Source organism: Patiria miniata, unplaced genomic scaffold, assembly GCF_015706575.1.
Source record: "Patiria miniata isolate m_02_andy unplaced genomic scaffold, ASM1570657v1 HiC_scaffold_16, whole genome shotgun sequence".
NCBI lineage: Eukaryota > Metazoa > Echinodermata > Asteroidea > Valvatida > Asterinidae > Patiria > Patiria miniata.
In genome coordinates this window covers 1895665-1917724 of record NW_024037054.1, presented here as the reverse complement: position 1 = coordinate 1917724, position 22060 = coordinate 1895665, and the positions used below count along the sequence as shown (strand labels likewise).

General features: G+C 41.2%; 1 protein-coding gene across 4 annotated transcripts in view; it reads left to right on the top strand.

The window, feature by feature from the left end:
- The first annotated feature begins 397 nt into the window (after positions 1-397).
- Positions 398-22060, top strand: part of LOC119722636 (von Willebrand factor D and EGF domain-containing protein-like) — a 72749-nt gene continuing 51086 nt past the window's right edge. Inside the window, exon 1 of one of the 4 annotated variants that reach the window (XM_038192856.1) lies at positions 398-2887. In XM_038192856.1, the coding sequence (XP_038048784.1) occupies positions 2794-2887 (94 nt within the window). In that variant the 5' untranslated portion in view covers positions 398-2793. The remainder of the gene's footprint in view (positions 2888-22060) is intronic. The other 3 variants (XM_038192854.1, XM_038192853.1, XM_038192855.1) reach the window with 3 other exon arrangements.

Sequence of the window (22060 nt, the reverse complement as noted above, 5' to 3'; positions counted from 1 at the left end):
CAATACTAAATTATTGGATATTAATAATTTTGGGAGATGGTTCAACAACCTCGATTAACAATCGTAACTCACTCTCAAGGGATATGCTGGCAGTTTTACGAGTTCTCTAAATGCTGATGGAGTTGAGTAGGGGTCAAAGAACCCCCCCCCCCCCCCCCCCCCCCCTTCACCAGTCCCCCGTGCTATTTTCTTCTACGATAGCGCCAATGGCAAGGCCAGCGAGATAGAGGGATGTCCAGCACATCCACGGTGGTCATCACAGCCCCTGGTGGTCACTCGCGTCCGATCGTGTGTTGCAAACACGCCACCAGTCCCTTAATCCCCGTATTATTCCATTTGTAGCAGTTTGCACAATAATGCGAAATGCTACACCGTCCATGTGTATTCTGTGTATACATGGTATTATTCATACCCTTGTTCACTTCTAAAGCCATAAGACAGAGACGAGATTGGACCGTATTCATACCACAGCGGGTCGCATTAGGCGCCGCTTGAGCGATCGCTTTCTCCAGAGAAACCCCCCATTACGGCTTTCCTTGTTGCACTCGTAAGAAAAGATTTCCGAAGGGACGGTATAAATGCAGGCTTGTGACTTTTTCTATCTGTGCCAAGGATACCCAGACCCGTGTTGTATTCGGAGGCCGCGGGCGTCGGTCGGCATCGAGAGAAGGCAAAAGAAGACCCGCATATAAGTCTTTCAACGTCTTGTTGACATTGGTGATCACCTATGGGCGGTGATGGCCCGTCATCAAAATATTACCAACTTTCAGTAGCTTAGTCGGTGCATGTTCATGAGCTTTGTGAAGCGTGCTTTCACTGACAAAGTTAAGGAACAGCATAGAGCACGCCAGCCCCACACCACGGTAGTACCCGTACCCTAGGTCATCGCGATAAAGTTTACGTGTCGGAAGTTTCAATTAAGAACCGGGTTAAATTATGAGTGAACTTTTTATTCTTTCCCGTGGTTCGCCTGAATACAGCGGTCACGCATGATTACGGCATTAGTTGGGTATGAGTACGAGGCGTCATCAGCAGCAGCGTCGGAATCTGCTGCAGGCAACTTGAAAGGGACACGCAGGTATTTCTTAACCCCCCCCCCCTTCATTTCCCTGTAGGTTATAAGATTGACCGTACACTCTGAGTCCAGGTGGGCTGCGTCAGTTCCTTGAGGGTATCAGACGGCTGGAATCTCAAGGGGAACCGCTGAGTTTACTTACTTAACTCGCCGCTGACAACATTGGGGGTGGTGTTTCAAGAAAACACTGAAGATCATCATGTGATTATATCCTCCGAGCTTCAGTTGAGGCCCCTTATGAACAATCACACTGATCGCGGGTGGTTGCTTCCATGCTCAACGATTACAGGCCAGCTATCGAACAAACACCTTCAATTTACCACGAAGAGAAGTCACGAACTTCATCGACGGATTGTTCAGAAACTTTTCCCTCAAGACCTGGACAATATTTTAGTCGACACCTGGCTTAGGGCTTATTCATGTGTGAGATGGTTTCAGTCATCGTTCAGTGTCTTGCTGACTGTGTCTGTGTCACCGTATAATATATCCCGATAACTACCGCGTAAGATTTTTTCCGCGTGGATGTATAGGAAGTAGGTCATCGACTCATAGCCCGTAAACGCTGTCTGCGACCGTACTGCTATACGCGGCGAGAAGTAGCTAGAGTTTGTTGACTTGGATTTTCTTCAAGGCGAGTCGGCTGACAAGCTGTGCTGGAGTTTACGTAGCTGTATCGGCTTGATATAGCCGTGTAACAAGGACACCAAGTGACCTCTCCTGTCTACCAGTTGACTACTGTCGCGTTTTTATACATCTACGTATTTGAGACTTGACCCGAATCCACATTATTCCGAGCAAAACGTGTCTCCGTTGCTGCATGGAGGAATAATAAGAATGTTTTACTGTGACTGGATTTCAGTTGTAGCAATGATATGAGGTGTATGTTTAACCACCCTACCTACATGGTTTAACAATGTATCCGCCGTGGAAATAAACTTTCTGACGTGGATAAAAACGTGTTAAAACTGACATCAGATCAAAGTTTCTCGAACTCTTGAGTGTGACTTCTTCAAGTTGAAGGCGTGAGAACCACTGGTATGTTTTGTTAACCTGGACCCGTAGTATTATTTACCTAACATGCCTGGCGTGATCTAGCAAATGCTACAAGTGTATTCAGTTTACGGTGGCATGTGAATATGTCCCGAGTTTCACCCGTCAAATGCAGGTCTTCCGATCGCTGAAATAAACCGCAATATTTACGCTGTGCACGGTGTACCTAGGCCAGGGCTTGATGAAGTGGAACCAGCCGTCAGAATTCGCCGAAACTCATTAGTCGTCAAGGCAGAATTTCTTTTTTAACTCTGCAACTGACGGAGTTCGGTTAGAGAGCGAAAACTATCATTATTGATTAGTGACGTAAAATAAATCACAGCTGCCTTGGAAACCGACCGAAAGAGCAAAGAAAATTGGCAGTTTGGAGTGTTTGATAATAAGAAAGGAATTAGGACAAGACAAAATAGAATAGAGCAAGAGTTGCTTACACACGTGGGAGGCGGATCGTGCGCTGCTTATTCGCTTCAGCGCACAACATTCGCCGGTGGCGGTGGAACGTTATAGGAGGGGTTGCAGTGTATACATTATAAAAGTCCCAGCTATATCTGGTGGGCTTGCTCGCGTTTCAATTCCATTCGTTCGTCGTTCCTCATCGTCAACAGCGGTCTTACTGATTGGCAGAAGACGACACTCAGTAAGGGAAGGGACTCCCTGAAGTTGAAGCCATGACGAGTGTTGCTGGTAGAGCAGTTCTACTTGCATCCCTTCTTGGGTGTCTGCGTGGGTGCACGGGGGAGCTGGCAACAGAACTACCATACCGTAAGTTTCTGTTCATTTTCTATGTCTTGCATAAGGTACTTTTCAGATTAAGTAGGCCTATTTTGCAATTTTACTTAACACTAACAGTACATGTACTTGGAAATTGTGATAGGAATTCTGTCCTGAGTGATGATATGGAGATACAGCTCTGCGATGGGTATTAGTTATCGACAGAAAACATTGTTATAATTAAATCATATCTTGGACATCGTATGCCTATACATGTATATCGAAAAGAAACCATTTTCGTTCATCACAAGTATTGTAGTACTAGTAGTGTAGAAGCTGGCTTGCATATTTTCAATAATCTAATTAGATGGATGTGAATCGTGAAATCATGCTTGAAACTAGATTGATCGGGGTGATTTTATCAAATTCATTAATTTACAAGGCCATGGTCCGGTTGTAAGTTGACTTAGGCTTTGCCCGATTTCTGATTTTGATCAGAGTTAGACCAGACGAGACTGCCCATCATGCGCCTGAACTTTGGAAATATTTGTATCTGCCGTTAAATGTTGGAAACAGATGGTGACAGCCTAGCACTGATGGACAGACTTGTTTCCGAATTCCAGACCTGATATCTTAATTGAATTTATGTCAATTTGGAGGACACTTAATATAGATCTCATCACAATGTCAGCTGCTTTTCATTGAGAAAATTGTTTGCCCTGTTGGGAAGAAAGTAATACTGGTCGGGTTTTGGCGCATCCATGCGAAGATCGGTCCAAAAATATCTTGATTTAAAGATCTAGCAGACATGTATCATCTGAGTCATGACTATTGACATATCCAATTAATTTTAACCACATTGTTATAGTGTTAGTGAGATTTGGATATATTTCAGGTCTAACCGTTCCCTAATAATGTGATTGTATAAAACAAAATAAAGTGTCTGATGATGATTTCATGAAGCTATTCATAGCTTGTAACAAAGAATACTTGAAATTGTTTTCGCTCATACCTCAGAGTTTTCCAGCATTACATCACTTTTTGTCTTGGTATACAAGGTCGACTTAGCGGAGTCTGTCCAAATATATTGTATTCATCCTCTACACATTATTCATTACACAGTACACAATCAAACGTGATTAGTGGGATTGTGAAATTACCAACTAAAAAGTCACTTAGTCGGGGTCTCAGTCGTTAGTGAGAACTTGTAACAATGGAAAGACTATCCAGTGTTTCAAGGCAGTTGTGTTTAAAAAGTGATAGCAAGAAAGTGTTTAGAAAAGTGTTTAATTGCTAAAAGGTTTTGCAGTGAGGCGGGTGGTGAATTTTCGAGGGAAATTCCGGTGGAATGAGGTTCAATCCTTTTGAAATGATGGAAACGTCTTCTTGTGGAGTACTTGAGTTTTAGTACCTTACTCTTGTCCTGCGTGAACTAGGTTGAGAAGAAATCCCTTTGTCAAGTGTTCTTTGTACGAAAAATGACAATGGTGGATGCACTTACAACATCATTGAACTTGTATATAGTCTCCGTGGTTGAATGCGTGTCTATAAGGTGACTATTGATATTTTCCATTTGCCTTGGAGCTTGGTAGGTCATTTGAGGATAATCCAATTACCTACGAAGATAAAAAGTAACTGACAAACATACCGCTTTCTCCGTGCAAATAAAAGTATCATCGGAAAAGCTGATGAGTAGTCCACGTGACCTTCATAAGACGTGTGTTTGTCTTACCAAACCCAGATATGTGCGACTGGAATCACGACTTGCACCCAAACAGCTCCATTTTTGAGAGTCAACATTTTGACCCCCGAAATTCGTTCTCGCAAGAAAAACACAAAAACGACAATTTTTTTAAAGGATGGTTGAGTAAGTATTGTACTTTTGAATGCTCTTTCTAAATGTCAGTTCGTTAAAAACGCGTTTCGTAGTCCAAATTGACGCTTTCCGGTACGTAGTGTCTCTTTAATTATATTTGACCTTGGAAAATAAACATTCAGTCTCGGGGTTAGCCTACAGTGAATGACAAAAGTAATGGTAGGTCAAGACTTCAGACTTCTCCAAGTCCCATATTGTCGCTCCATTCCGGAACGGTGGAAATTCCCACGATTACCCGCTTAGTGTCCAAGGGCCTTTTCGGTTTTTCCCTGCGCAGTACTATGTGAGAAGTCGGTAATTAGAAGTGGAAGCAATGTGCAGTTCACGAACGGCCAGAACTGTGGTAGGTCTGTTATGACTGTGGCCTTGATAATAAGACGACCCGAGAAGTGATGTGTTAGAGGGAGGACATCACGGGTTGTTTGGGGGGTAACCAAGGAGGTCAAATATTAGGTCATGACCTGACAAGGGAGAGGGTGCATTTCCGGGTCAAGGTTGGAGTTATCTGGCGGTGTAGAATGATAGGGCAATCACCCCAGCCAGGCTCGGTGCAGCCCGCTTCTTTGACTCGCCCTGTTGGGGTGGTTCATGTGTAAAGCAATGAATATATAGACAGGCTTCAATTAGTTTTTCGTTTGATGTCCTATTTTTCAGCTCGTGTGTGTCTCCCCGTCAACTTAAACAAAGTGGGCCATGTAGGCCATAGCATGGGCGTCGCGAGGGGGGGGGGCGGAAAAGCGGGGAAAAAGGAAGAGAAAAAAAGTCATAGTGGTGTAAATTTAATGGGTGGGGGGGGGGGCAAAATGTCCCTGCCCCCCTCTAAAACTGATAATTCGAGAAAATGTTGAGAAATACAGGATGTTTTGGGTAAAAATATGTTTTGTCCCCTCTAGAAAAATCCTGGCGACGCCCATGGGCCATAGTGTGCGGCAATATCGATTTGAAAGTATTAACAAATCACCATTTTCCAACAAATTGTCTTACTTGCGGTCTTGCGCTTTGATGACTGCACAGAATGATCTGATCCATTGTATATCTCTGGGTCCTAAAGGACAAGCTTATCGAATTTGAAACGTTGTTACCAAATAGGCACCTGGTATGACCTAGTGTGAACAAGCGACGACCCAGCTCAACGTCACGCTGAACTTGATGGGTTGATATGTGTCTGAGTTGCCCCGTGCGGTGTTGCCAATTCTTGCCATCCCCTTGGCCTTGAGGCAATTCCACCTCAGAGCGGCTGAACATTACGGCAGGAATGTTCAGGTCAGTGTTTCAAGAACGTGTAACAATATAATAAAACCATAGGCATTTTATCCCGTGAACGTGCTCCTGTTCTGGTGGTCCAGGGCATTTGAGGGGACCCTACAATTAAACAACCGACTATGTCAGCACCGGAACAGCACACAGCAGTACCAGTACGGTGTAGTTTTTTTTGTGCTACATTCGAGATTTATGATTTTAGGGGTGGTGGGGGTATTTTGGCGTGATTCGAGTACTAGTATACAAAGTTCTACAACACTTGGCACTCGACTGATAATACACGATTCAAAAGAGTAGCACATGTTGTTTTGCGGTCTGTATACTATAACATTCTATCACTATGATTTGAAAAACTAATTTCATTACAGTTCTTCAATCATGAGGATTTGTCCCCTGTACCTCGTGTAGTTAGAATGACACATGAAAAGTGGAAGAAGCTCTTATTTGCAGTGTTGACCAAAACAAATGTTCACCTTTATAAATTAGATTTTAAGGCATATAGCATCAGCTGCTATATGGTACCTGCCCCCCCCCCCCCCCCCAAACTGTTTGATTTTACGGAGGCCAAGTGTCTACACCTGTCTACGTTTCAGCACGGATGTGCGAGTGCCCTTTTCACGAAGTGTTACCCCCCCCCTCCCCATACAAATGACCTTGCTACGCCTCTGAAGAGGAAACATCACTCTGAAAACAATGATCAAGTTGAGTTGGGCGTACTTATGATGAATGAATGTACTAATGTGAATTGTGATCGATCTTGCCATCTCAAAGCCCATCTCAAAGCCCTCGGTCCATCTCAAAGCCCTCTCCTCCCCGCTATCTGAAAAGAATGAAACAAATGTGTATTTACTTATGCTGCTGTCTGGACGTTCAAACACTTCAAAACATAAAACTGCAGTCTCTAGGAAAGACGACGGCATGATTGCTATGTCTCAACAATTGTCGGCTGGACTGTTCATTTCTGTTTATGAATTATGTTTGATCAATTTGACTGTACAATACTAAAGTAATGATAAAATTGTACGAATTTTACAACTGCATTTCTAATAAGTGTATTTCTAATTGTTCTGTTAACTTTCTAACATGGGCGTAAATCGGTGAATCATGATGCAACTTTCAAGTTTGACTTATTATTTTAGAGTATTTTTCTAAAGTGGTCCACCGATTTATAAATAGACATTGTCAGTGGTCCAGAAATAAGCCAGTAGAGCAACTTGGAGCTAGGTGTGGTCGTTTTTATCAATGAGAAATGTATCCAACCGCAGAATGGTGTATAACGAATGTATAACAAATTACAAAGGAACGTTGAGAAAATGTTTGAACCAAATTGCCATAGAAGCAATGCAGATCTAACGGGAGATACTTTAGTCTTTTTCTGAGATATCCTGCTGAATATTAGTTACATACAGTGAACCTGCAGACACGCAGTCGACTGAGTACATGTAAACCCATATTCGGACCTTTGATTGAGCCACGGCTTGTGAAAGATGCCTGCGTTCCATTTGCACATGTACATGTACATGTACATGCCTTATAATTTGCTCCCCAATTGTCCACTTCGTCAGACCAAACTGGCTATCCCATTGTGTTCGAGTTTCTCCTGCGTCCGAATTGTCACTTTCAATTGGACACAAGAGCCGTTAATGATCCAAAATGACTGTGACGGCAAGACCGGTTAATAGTTTCATGTTCCTTTCTTAAGGAGCAGCTAATCTGCTAATAGGGTGCCCGAGTGCGATCAACGCCGTAAGTAACTCTGCTCACTGTGGCTGAATGATTTAGAAGAGACTAGTTACCTACAGGTCTTTTCTTCTGAGCTTTCAAAAGTCATCAGGTACCTTCTTCTAATTTGCTTTAGATTTCTTTTACAGCTTGGGTTCTGGGGTGGTTGTCGTCTTCTATGTTGTTTGGTGTAACGTGGCGTAATTAATCTCAATGTGGGCCCAGGCTATGAGGCTTTGTGTGGCGGATAGTGGGTACAGTTCCTGAAAGAAGTGAGGCTGTGGAATTCCTGATTCAAATAATTTATGTTGATGCCAATGCTTATCGCAATAAATTAAATATAACTACCGGTTTTCTTAAGTCGTCAAGAGACGGGCTGTTCTGTGTTAACCGATCCAATCTAGTTGAGATGAGGGACAAGAAAGAACAATCTCGATGAAATTTGTGCAGATCAACATTCACTGTCCATGATTTATTGTATGTGTTAATGATCTGGACAACGAACCACTTTAACTTTGCCAGATCATGTATGGTTTTATTGAGTTACTACGTATTTTACTATGAATTTTTGTTGTGTCAAAGAGATGTAAGTTTTAATATTAAGTCTGCTTAAAACCAATATTCAACCTCTAAACAATTTGGTTATACAAAACATTGATCGCGTTACCGACTGCTGTCTGATTCGAGCTTGTCGGCCGACATCAACATGACTCGGTGGTCGCGTGCACTTGTTAGCTGGTCGTCGGTTCGTGTGCCATTTGAGTAAGCTTATGATTTTGTTCGCAAGCTGCCCGACAGCACTGAAGGTTTTATTTAAAAAAAAAAAATTGGTTTCAATAGATGAATGGCTGAGCAAGGAAATAAATTTCTATGTAGACTTACTCCCATTACATAAAAAGTTGTGTACAATTCCATTTTAAACCATGAAATTCTACATAGGTCTTGGGTCCTAGCTCTATGGGAGTTGAAACTATAAAGCACGAAGTTGAAGTACATGTATACGACACTCTTGCAGTGTGTTATAAGCGTATGTAAGTTATGGACATGTGTGGATAGTTATGGGTTGTGTGACAAATTTCGTGTGTGCTTGTCACTTTTACGATATTTGATATTAGCGAATGTTAGATACAATTATCAGTGAATATGCTGTTTTTTACTCAGTGGTTGCTGGTTTCTAATGTATTAGACTCTGTCACTGGGCATACGAAGTCAATAAACTCTAAACACACGCCATAGCGATTTATATTTGAGGACTCGCGGCGTCTACTCGTCGTACTTTTATAACCCATCTCATGGTGTCCAGGACCCATGGTCAATATGGCGGCAGTGGTAGCATGGACAAACATTCCAATGGGCTCATGTGTTCTTATTATTGGTAGCCTAGGTGGAACCATGGAGCCACTCGTTTACTTACGGCAAACTTACAAGGTGTCCAATTGTAAATAATGGCGTGTCCCACCGGCCAGCTTGTCATGTTTTGTAACTCGCTGTCGGGGTGTGCTGTTGTTAGAAGATCACCAGCAGAGGCAGAGAAAAATGTTTCTTTACATTGGTAGGTCCTCTCTTACATCGGACTTGTATGGAAGAAGAGTACCCCTCAGGCCTCAGTCTTAAGTCATGCCATTGTTGGCGTGGGCTCAATGAACAGGAAAAAGACTTGCTTGTCCCATAACAGTTACCGCCAAAGTGGCAAGATAAACACGCTTGCAATTGGGAGATTAAGGCGAGTTCGCTCTGAAAGTTTTTTTCTTGTGCGCCATTTATTTCCATTGGTTGGCAAAAACCTCACCGGAAACGGATTATTCGCAATCAGTCGAGCGAAATGGCGAACGACAATACGAGAAAAGATGACCAAAAAACGAGGTCAGCGACATGCCAGTGAAGCCCTGGGGTTAACGTCATTTTCATGCGGATCCCAATTTTTTTTTTTTTGGGGGGGGGGACTAACTCCGGGGATGTTTTGCATGTCCAAAAGGCCGAGGATCACTTTTGTGTGACATGGATTCCTTTTTTAATGCAATTTGACGAAATGATTGGTCTGCAAATCACATTGTTTAATGGTGAACAGTAGGTGGTCACCAAATGAGCCAAGCACCCAGGCCTTACAAAATGTTCACAATGCACCACGGACGTGCACATTTTCCCTTTTCTGTGCCAATACGCTCTGGCGAAGTCTGTGATGTTAAGAAATTTAATTCGTGGTTTGGAATGAAATTAAATTGACTTTAATGTCTGAACAATTTATCAGTATATACCATCATCTTTGCACCAGGAACAAACGGTTTGGCTGATTAATGCTCTGTCTTAACCCACGTCGTATAATGTGCTGTCGAGAGCTCGCCCTCATGTCTACAAGTGCAGACGTCATGACCACTCGACCACTGTGGTTGGCAGGCTGATTCGAATCTAAAATAGCATGCAGAGAATACCATGATCGATAACTAGTCCCTCGACATTTATAAATTCATGCTGCTGATGGTAACGGATCAAACTTAGAAATGTTAAGCATTAATTATTACCAATGGATTATCAATGAAACAGTGAGTCTGTTTGAGAAAGTTCCACGAGTGTGCGCCATTGTAGCTATTATTTCCCCATGGGAGAAACGGGAGGGTTGGTGTCAGAAAACCTGAAAATGATATTGAATTCGTATGAGTAACCAATAGACTATATTCAAGTTCAACGGAATGTAAGAAACCGTTACTGATGATTATTCTCTAACCGCTTCTAGATTCAAACCAACGCTGACAAGACATTAGGAATTACAGTCTTGGTCACACATTGCCGTTCTCCTACTCAGTGTTCAAGTTTACAACTGTTTTGTCTGCATTTTCAAACCTGGATTTGCCCTACTCCCAATGAGACTGAAGTCAAGTGTATAATGTCTCTGCCCATGTAGTCAATCTAGAAGGAAAATGACCAACTGAGGCTGCGTGACAATTACGGAATAGTTGAGATGCAGGTGTGCACTTCCAGTCACGTGATAATTACAATCAGCATTATACCATGACGGGTAGCTTGTGATGTAGCTTTTTGCGTAGTTTGTCAGGAAAAGAGAAGGTATTGTTTCGCTAAGAAATGAAGTCTTTTTGTATTAAGCATAAAAAGGATTTGAGGTCCGTTGTACTCGCTGATTATCACTCATCCTCGCTTACCGGCGTTCTAAATCTACCCCATTACCTTTTCACCAGAGTTTCTTTCCAAGCGAACGTTGGTGTTATTCATCGTGGGTTTGTTCATCTCGTGGTGATATGGAGAGTTAATTGGCCCTGCGAGCCAGATTTGAAGTGGCCGAATCTTTGCTCATTTCAATGTACACGGAGATCACTTAGGGCGTTTTTTGTCGTTCAAATTGAGACTCTTTTTAAAAGCAGACAAGCAGTAATTTAGCCCAATTGACCGATCGGTTTCTCAAAGTAGAAAGGTGAACCACCTCCTTGCATGCTATTTGGGGCAGCGAAACATTTGCTGACATGCCCTCTTGGGATGGGTTGGAGTTTGCTGAAGAAGGAATTCTAATTCCTCCCGAGTGCTTTGCAAACAAGAAACACCATTAGAAATAGAATTTGAGAAAAAGCACTTGGAGTTATTGCGGGTCGGACCGCATTCTTGTGCTATTGTTTGGCCGCGTGTTGGAGACTGATGTTGTTTGCTCTGCAGATCTGGCCGCTTGGATGCGGTTTGGTCAAACTTTATGGGGACAATGGATAACGGTAACCCTGGACCTTATTTTGTGACGGTCTAGACCGTCACAGAACAAAATAAGATCCAGTGTGTTTTTCTCTGTGGAGTTCCTATACAGGGTGGTTAAAAAAAAAAAGGACACCAACATTTGACAGCAATTTTCACCTATTTTTAAAAATTATTTTTAACTGTCGATTAGTAGCTATTAAAGTACTGGCCGTTAAGCAAATGTGACGAAAAAATAGTTGCATTTGCACATTTTGTCGTTGAGCTTTGCTAATTTGAACATTTCTTGTGCGACACCTGTTTGTCCATGGAGGTATACTCTCCCTTCGCTTGACTGAGCTCGGCTTTCGGAGCTTTTGAAAGGGCATGGCATTTGATTGTTACATGTATGTTATGTAATGTTATGCAACAATGAACTTAAGCCGACAGCTCATTGAGTAGATGATCTTAACACTGACATGAATAATTGGACAGCCTCAAAAAAGTTACCATGGCAAAATATATTTTGGTGGGAAGGTTTTTTAATTTTTATGAACTACGAAAACGTCAAATTTACATGGAATAACCCGTGGACAAGTCTGATTTTGGTGACTTGTATTCAAATTAGCATAATATCACTATTTTTGAGACTTTTACTAAGCTTTTTTTCACCATGCATAGTTAAAGGCCTATACTTTACTACTATGTGAAAAAATATTTAAAATAAGTTCATTAAGTAGGTAAAAATTGCTGTCAAAAGTGGGTGTCCTTTTTTTTTGAACCACCCTGTATACTTAAGGTACATCTTTGTAATTGTATATGTAAGAAATATTTGGATGGAAAATAATTGGCATTCGTTTAGTCTGTATTTTCTTGTCTTGCATTTTTTAAATCTTCTACCTTTTTACTTCGGTTTAAATCTCCTCCAACTCCAACTTAACTCAAACTGAGACGGGTTAGATTGAAAACATTAACAAATAATGATGAGAGAAGTGTTAAGTGTTGACGGTACTTTTAAAAAGAATTTAGAAATGGAATTAAGATTCACTCTTAATTTAAGATGCCAGGACACATGGATGAGTTGTGCCATGTCTTATTGAGCCCACGTTAAGGTAATTAAGTTTTTTTAAAATAAAGTCGAGGGACAGAACGGACCACACTGTATTTGATTGTTTCTTTTATTTTGTCCGCATGGCTCATACATTTGGCCTAACGATTGAAAATTACAACACACCCCCCCCCCAAAAAAAATCATATTAAAAAAAGATGTAGCACAAAAAATAATAATGACTGGAAAGCCAATTTCAGAAACTACTTTTATGTGAAAAAATTACTGAAATTGTTCAATCCGTTTAAAGTTTATCACTATTTAAAGGCAATGACCCGTTTCGTCCATAAAAAAAAAACAATTTATTGTGTGTTCTGACTGTTTGGAACAACAAAGAAAATGACACAGAATACTTGCTTCAACAACTGTCAACAACCATAGTACACAATATCTTTATTAACAACCCTGCATGGCAAACTATGTGATTTATAAAATCCACTTCTTCTTTTTTAAGACAGGCCTTCAAAAGGACTTTGTTGAGTATTTTTAACTTCTAAACTGAGGTATTTTCGCTAGTGTTGTTTGAAAACAATTGTGACGACGATTCTTGAAATCGCATTTTTTGGACGAAAGGGGTTTTAGGGTCATTGTGTTTAAATGGTGATATTCTTTGAACGGATAGAGCAATTTCAATATTTTTTCATCTAAAAGTAGCTTATGAAATTGGCTTTCCAGTCATTATTTTTTTTTGGTGATACACATTTTTTTTTAAATATGAAATATAATTTTGGGGGTTTGGGTTCTGTTTTATTTTACTCACCCTGTACAAGTGTCGTGTATTCGCTAAACGATGTACAGTTGATATTGCATAGTTTAGTTAATACAGTGGAATTCAAAAGAAAATAAGTAGGTAAAATAAAACTAAAACCTGCCCATGAATGAACGTGTTTACCGGTCCACCCGTGACCGCTCATCAAATCGAGAGTTTTCTCCTAAATTCAATCTTCATATACCGAATGACTCATGCACCTGGACAAACTTGCTAATCGACAAAAAAATTACTCCCTAAAATGGGTCTTTTGAAGTCATCGGATTGAGAGACTTGTTTACGGCGACATCGAGGGGTTTTACCGGAAGGTGATTCAACCGCCAAGAAACGAGGGTCTAGCTCGCCGGGCGCAACGCCAGAAAGACTGCCGATCTTTATCCGAGTAATAGGATTCCTTTAAACGTGCTTGCTACAAATCCCTTGAAACTAACATTATTTTTTGCCGCTTTCTGAAAGTGACATTTTTACCGCTTACAATTTGAAATTTCATTACCGTGAATTTTTACTTTACCACTTTCGAATTATTTGCGGCTCTACGATAATTTAGGCGGCGCCGTATCTTTCTGTGCGTTATGGGCGCAAAAGTAACCGCAAACAAAAGTGTTTTCACGTTAAAGACGAAAGAAAGTATAGACTTTTCCGTTAAAATAAAACATACAGATTTAAAGTTTGTTTAGCGAAAAAACAAAATCGAATATGTTGAAGAGTAACGGTTATAGAACGTTATGGTGCATTCTAATAAAAAAAATCATCTATATTATAACTAAATTCTTCCAATTATTGTCTTTAAGTTGTCGCTATGGCAGCAAATAAACTAATGACGTAACATGAAGGAGTTCTGTTTCAGTGGAGTTAATTGCGGTTGCAGGGAGAACACTATCAGGGGCCTCTCCAAAGTGCGGTTGCAGGGGCTTCTCTAAAATGACTTTATTTACAAAAAGTTGTCTTAAAACATAATTATCAGAAGTATCAGCATACAATGTCAAGGATCAGTTGCCATGGGGCTGCAGGGATAGGAGCTCGTGATGTCGATGATTTCCAGAAGTTCCGAAATGAATTGAAATCGGAAGCCAGGAGGAACTGCTATCCCATGGGATCTAGGGTCAGTGTGAGAAAATACTTCTCTGATTCAGTTTTCATCCACTATATACGTTCGTGGAGCATGATTCACTTGATTGAAGTTAGTTATTTGTTTCGGAGTACATACACCGAAACAGCTCTTGTTTACATTAAAGGGAATGTACAACATTTGCTTTTGCTGCAATTTTCAGAAATAAATGGATTTGGAGGATTAGCATGTTAAAGCAAAAATGGTTAAACTGACTTGTTTCACGTTTTGGGCTTGTAGATGATGGAAAAACCAAGAAAACCAATCATGTTCTTGTAGTCTGATTCCCTGACCCCACTTAAGATTAAACGGGGCATATTATAGACTGGGGGAATTGTAAGGTCAGAGAATCAGTCTAGCAGGCTTGTACCATTTCGCAGGTGTGTAAACAATTGCAAAGTAAATGCGGAATAACTAAATATGAAAAATTAGGAGCAGTTTTTGAAAAAAAGCCAGTTTCTCCAACGCTGGTCGGCCGACCAGCGTTGGAAAAATACAAGTTTTCTTGGAAATGTCAGCTCACCAGGAGCCACAATTTTAATGGATGCTTTGGACTGTCATTCCCTAACAATATAGTGAGATATTTCGTGATAATTTGATCATTTCGTTTTTTGATGTTTGCAAATGTTGTATGTTCCCTTTAAAGTTTTTAGTTTTGTTTCCCCCCCCCCCCTTTTGTCCCCTTTTTTTGAGACACTTTTCCTTTTACCCATTCACTTTGGCACTTTGTACAGCCGATCGACGTAATGAGATAGTATATGAAGGTATGCCCTGTTGTTACGTAAACTTGGTGTCAAAATAACCACAGGACATCCGTCAGAGAAACTTGGCGGGATTTAAAAAGTGCATTGCGACGATATCAGGAAAAAATGAACGTGGATGGGGTTGCGCTCCAGCCCCCTCCGTACTTCGCGCCGCCCCTAAGTTAATTATTCTGACCTCAAATCACTCTTTAGTCATATTTTCATATTTCACAAGTGCCAAGGCATCAATACAAGCTGGTTTTATTTTCTCCTCTACCGTTGTGTTGCAACGGAATGAGCAAAAATAAAAGGTGGAGGGACAGGCCACGCCTCCCCCCCCCCCTGCGCTTTTTGCGCCGCTTTTAAGTTAAATAGTCTGATCTAAAATCACTCTAAAGTTGTTTTTTTTCCCATGATCTACAAGTTCCAAGCTAATGATACTTGTTTTGATCTTGTTCTCAAAATTTGATTAAATGTAAAATTGGCCCCATCTAGCATGGCGCCAATGGGCCTTTGTCTGATCTAGCGAAACTTAAGACCGGCCATTCTGTGATCAGGGTCGATGATACAAATCATACAATGCTTTAAGACAATCTGGGGATTTGTTCCCGAAATTTTGCATTTTGATTAAACCCTATCCAGCTCTCAGTGCATTCTGATCACGTGCTCTCCGCATGTGAGTACCAGATTTAATTCGTAATAACGAATTAATAATCCGTAGTAACGAATTAATAATCCGTAATAACGAATTAATAATCCGTAATAACGAATTAATAATCCGTAATAACGAATTAGTAATCCGTAATAACGAATTAGTAATCCGTAATAACGAATTAAATAATCCGTAATAACGAATTAATCCGTAATAATGAATTAGTAATCCGTAATAACAAATTAATAATCCGTAATAACGAATTAGATAATCCGTAATAACGAATTAATAATCCGTAACAACGAATTAAATAATCCGTAATAACGAATTAAACAATCCGTAATAACGAATTAGTAATACGTAATAACGAATTTATAATCCGTAATAACGAATTACTAACATATACTTGCAGTGGCGCTAATAGGCTTTCGTAGGAACGAGTGAGATGGAACGTTGTCCAAAACAGACGTGGTGTCAAGTTACATCACAATAAATGTGCATTTTCTCTGCACAGGATTTGTACACGTTTTTCTTCCACTAATACACTTTAGCACTTATGTAAATCCGATCGACTTCAGACTTAGTACACACATAGACCAACACCCGCAGATGGTCCCCAAAGATTCTTGTAACGATGACGTCATCAGAGGTGCATTTCGTAAAGGCTTATATTCCACAGTACAAGTCATTGTGTTTAGTCGTCAGTTAGTGCATAGACAGGAATGTGTTAGGATGTACATTTAAAAGACGTCATGATGATGTCATCACTTGTCATGTGACCGCCCATTAAAGGAGCATTTTGCTGAGGCCTATATCTAGAGAGCCAAGGTCCGATTCAGTTGTACTTGGTGTTATAGTGTACACGATATTAAGTGACAGCATGATGAATCATTTTGTCATCACATCGCAGAGCCATTTCAAAAACAGACGTCGTCGCACTACATGCAAAGACTGTCTTAACGAATAAAACAGGACTTTTTGCAAGATAGTATAACAAAAAGCTGCGTTGATTCATGAACAGTGCGCCTTGAGCGTCTCTTACGGACCTTTGCGCTATATACAAACACAATACACACACAGTAACTTGTCTCTTTTTACCTGATAAGTTCTTATGTTATTCGTGTTGCCCATTTTCAAGCTTGAAAACGAGTTCAGTAATGAACATATCATTTGTTTTGGTACAACTCGTTTTTAGTGATTGATCGTTATATTTTGTTTCATTGTGCAAATAATGTAAATTAAAGAGAGTTTTAAAAGATCAATTCAAGACCCAGTACAAAATCGTTGTGTGTAAAATTGTAAACAAAGGTCAACCTTGAACTGCAAGAGTTCATGTCGATGAGGCAGGAGCAGAATATGTCCCGCCACACACCTGCAATACGAAATTCAATTCGCATCGACTTTATTAGTGAAGAAACGAAACGCGGGACAACGCGCAATATTCTCTCGCATTGAGTGGGTGAATCCACTAACCCGCTTAATTTGATTTGTAATTTATGAATGGTCTGAGGAAATGTATAGCACCGTCGAGCTGATGTGCGATTGGCTGATTGCATTGCATCAGCAATTCAATTATTAACCAATTTGTGAATGAAGGTGAAACGGATGGAATCGCGCCATCCCGGGCTCGGCTTGTGATTGGCCAGTAGCACGTCGTTCCATTCAGGGCTTGGCTCGTGATTTGCCAGTAGCACGTCGTTCCATCCATACGTCACACTTCATTCATTGACGGCTCAGGGCGAACAACTCCGGTAATTTTCGGATACATAGAATGTCGGTTTTCTGTTGTATCACGTCGGGCCATGTTAGCAAACGATGTGTTAACATCCAATCCACGAGTAATGTAATGGAAGTTAATGCTGTGTGGCAATTTGTCCTTGTTTGTATTTGCCGGATGGGAAACTGAAAAGCATCACCATCAAAGGTAGCTATAGTATAGCAAGAAGAACTGCAACAGGAGAGGGGTAAAAGGGAAATTGTTCTCAGCCCACGCTTAAGCTAACTCCTATACATGCTATAACTAAGTATTCATTAGTTTCTGTCAAGGAGCCAAAGGGCTTCCAAAGCACAGACTTGACCGAGTCAAGACATGCCCGAGACTTGACCGAGTCAAGACATGCCCCAGACTTGACCGAGTCAAGACATGCCCCAGACTTGACGGAGACCGAGGAATCAGATTAGCGCAGTAGTTGTTTCCGCCCTTCCACCTCTATGGCCTGGGTTCGATTCCTGCCCTGGCCCACGTAGATTGGGCTTTCAGTCCCTTCCTGATTCTTTCCCCAATAAATTCGTCTGCATATAGGATTTTCCTCCCACGTCTTAAACTGTAATGTCTTCATTGTTATGCAGGCTTGTGCGCTACAGTGCCTACAGGGCGCTTTTGAGTAATCGTTGATTTCATCACCAGAAATAAATAATAGTACAAGTATAGGCAAAATAGTCGATTTGTGGATGGTCACGCCCCTCCAACACGCCGATATATTTCAATGGTGTTAACTGGGATCCACTTACGCCAAACCAAAGGCATTATAAGTGTGTCTTACAACTGTCTTTCAACGACAGACTATTATAAGATTTTGTCACAGTGCATGTATTTTGACAAAATCCTTTATACTCGGGGAAACTGGTTTTCTTCTACACTCTAAAAAGTCCCGGGTCAGAATTGACACGGAATAGGGTCATGTGGGGCCTGACCCTTTTCCGGGTCAAAAATGACACATTTCCGGGTCAAAATGACCCGGAAGATGAGTCACACAGTTTAAATTTGAACCAGAAAAGTGTCATTTTTGACCCGGAAAAGGGTCAAGCCCCACATGACCCTTTTCCGGGTCAATTCTGACCCGGGACTTTTTAGAGTGTATTCATGGTTTGAATTGGTTGATTTTACAATTTACACTGCCCTGTGTGGCCATTTATATTGACTCATATAAGCTTCATAATTTGAGGTGCAAAGTGTTCTGATGTCCCGATAACACTAAAATTGTGCCCTCTGTTGCCATTAAAACACATGCAAACTTGAATTTTTGAGCAGGATTCTAGAACTATATTATTCATGGTTTGGACCAATCACAGACAAGAGTTTTAACCAATCAGGTGCAGGAATGAAGCACTAATTATATGCATTATGCAACTTTGGACCAATCAGGGCACAGCTTTGGAACCATGTGTTAATTCAGGTGAGAAAATGAACATGTGGGTGATAGTGTCTCATTCTGCCACTGCCTTTTGAGCAAGCTGGATAAGTTTACCCACCACCACCCCAGATCCTGCCTTGTTCTCTGGTAGGTTTTTAAAGTGGCGTCTTTAACAGGATTCGAAGACAGCCTACTCCTAATGCACACATGGTTTTACGTGTATCATTAGTGTTATGGTTATTGTTGCTGATATTGATACTGATATTGATGTGTGTTACAATGTACACTGTGATGGTAAGGGGTCATCCACTCCCTCTTTTGCACCCAAAGGGGTTTGGTGTGCTGTATCTTCCATAGCACAACAATGGCTGTCCCCCAAAATGTTGACCAGATAATTTGTTTCTGGCATGATTACTCGTGGGCCTGGGTGCCCATTCGTTAATGAATGGCCTGAGTGCTAAATGGTAATTGATGCACTGTACATGTACGGGACCTGGTTGTCCATTGATTATGTGGTTTATGTGGGTTTTTTTTGGGGGGGGGGGGGGCTCGCCCGATGTGCTTGATGCCAGCTTGCACAAACCAGTCCTAGCTCTATGCACAAACCAATTCGGTATCTGGCGAATAAGGTTGCAATAAATACTTGAAGCCGTGGCGAAGAATCACACAAAAAATGTCTTGAGTTTCATTCTTTAGTGAGTCTGAGTAGATATTTAGTTGCATAGCCTGATTCAGAAAGGCAGATGCCAGACCATTTTGATAATGACTATATTATACAATGTTGAAGAAAGGTTTGTTACTTAAAATCTTTGCAGTTTTACTGTAACATAATTATATACTTACGTTGTCTGGGCACAGCGCAAAGCCAATAGGATTTTCTAAATACCCCGACACTAAGCATTGTTGGGATGAATCAGTTATTTTTCTCAACTCAAGCTATCATTTTTACGTCTGTTCTGATTTTGGACCCAACATAAAATTTTGTAGATGGGTCAACCTGAAACCATATCAAGGGAGATAGGGCTTGGCCATGTTGGGCTGCTCTTTACTGCTAAGTCCCTCCCCCCCCCTCCTGTCATCTGCCTTCTCCAGCTCAGCCTGTCATGAACCTAGACGGACGGACGTGCCAGGAGTCCACGTTCTGTCCACTCAATCATTACGGCCGACAGATGCGGAGAGATTTTTTTGGCAAGAGGTCTCGTGCTCGAAGTTGCGACTCGCACACGTTACGCATCTGTAGGATTTGATTCTTTGCCCAAGTTCAGCGATATATAATATGACAGTTGAGTTTCCAGCCAGCCCAACGATTCCAAGAGAACGCGAGATCTCGGTCACTTTTGGTGGCTTACAAGTATGAATCATGGATATAGAACAAGCTGCAGTCCACTTAATTGCACATCTGTTGCTCAGAAGGGTCCAAATGCACCATATTGAAAGGTGTTGAACTTGACCATTTAAAAATATGCAACTCGATCCTTGTTGCACAATTTTTCAAATTTCACCAAATGCTTAACCCAACCTAGAGTCCTAGACCATCCTCATCCTTCTTTGAGATGGGCATCGTTGTATGAGGGAAAAGTCTGGTTCCTCATCGAAAACCATCAGCTCATGCCTGCCGCTTATAGAAAACCGTGCTGGACAGAACGGAAAATGTTTTTGTAGGACATTACTCTGCTGTAAATTATGAATGCATAAAATGGAAAGAATAGTGACATTAAAAACGCAACCACTGATTTGATGTAATATGTGCGGGGAAATCGGTCGATTTCATGTTGTTTGAGGTGGAAAAGTTTGGACTGCATTTTCAAGAGTCCCCAAAGATTTCACGCCTTGAATCATAACCTGAACAGAGAGAGGCTCTACCCCTGGCAGGAGGAACTGATATCCAGGCACTGTGGCCAAAAAACAGGATGCAACCAACCACGTTCCATGCCTCCTTTATTCCAGCATCGATGTCAACAGTTGTCCCTAGGAGGCTTACTGACTTCCTGCATTCTGACTGAAATCAGCCATAGGCCTATCGAGTTGAAGTGGCGCGTTCTGCTGCACGCGCACGGCAGTGAATTTGCATTGTTCCGACGAGGAATTGCCTCTGTGTTGTAAATATACTAGACACCGTAATCAAAACCAAACCTTAATCCGCAATTAAGACCAGTTTGTGCCAGGCCTATTTTTGATTATGATACAATACGAGGTTGAGAGAGCAACTACAGTGCTGGCGTTCTGAGTATGGGGACAAGGTTGGGACGCCATACTTTGGATCCTCGAGTGTAAAACGGGGAACACTCCCATCATCTATGCGAGATCGGACAGTCCCATCTTTCGTTGCACGTCACTGCTACGCAAAATGCGGTGATTTACTTAAGGGGGACTTTTACAAATCCATCACTGACAGATGAGTTTCGCTGCTTCAAGAATGTTATACTTGTAGTACTTATTAGACTGACCCCCATAAAGTAACTGCATTCATGTTAAATACATGCATGTACTCAGATTTATCACCCTGCATTATAGATGTACGGAATTGAAGCTAAATATGTGCGACATTATGTTGAGAACTGAAGTGAAAGTAACGAAATCCTAAAGTCAACCGTAGCCCGAGTATGGTTAGGATATAAAATCTCATATCATAATTTAGTTGTGAGAGTAATATATATCGGAGGATTTAAGTGCTGTCTGATGATGAATTACTTAAACGAAACGGTCTGTAGGACTTTTGTACTTAACTCAGAGTGACAACGTATTTTTTTTCATATTTTTCCACCAAACTTTTGTTCACATCCAATATAGGACAAAAAGTCATTCAATTCGTATCTCCCAACGTGACAAAAATCTAAAGGATTGGGTTATTCAACCGTGAACGTGAAATCAAGTGGGGAAAGTGTTTTATTGTATTTTTCCAAACATTTTGAGCCGTACTTTTGTGACGGAAAATACGAGATGTCCAACAAAACTCAAGAAACTCGTGGGTGCTCCGAATGCAGACATAATAAACAATACCCTGGTTCACATCTGGGTTTGAAGGTGATGCGGCAATCACAACAGCTCCGGGTGGGATGTGCACTTAGGTTCTCAGACTTGTTTCTAATGGTTATTCGTCTTGGGAAAAACCATACCCAGTCTACTTGATCCAAAGGGCAAGGACGCCAGATTATACCCCAACCCCCGCCTCCTCTTTTTATT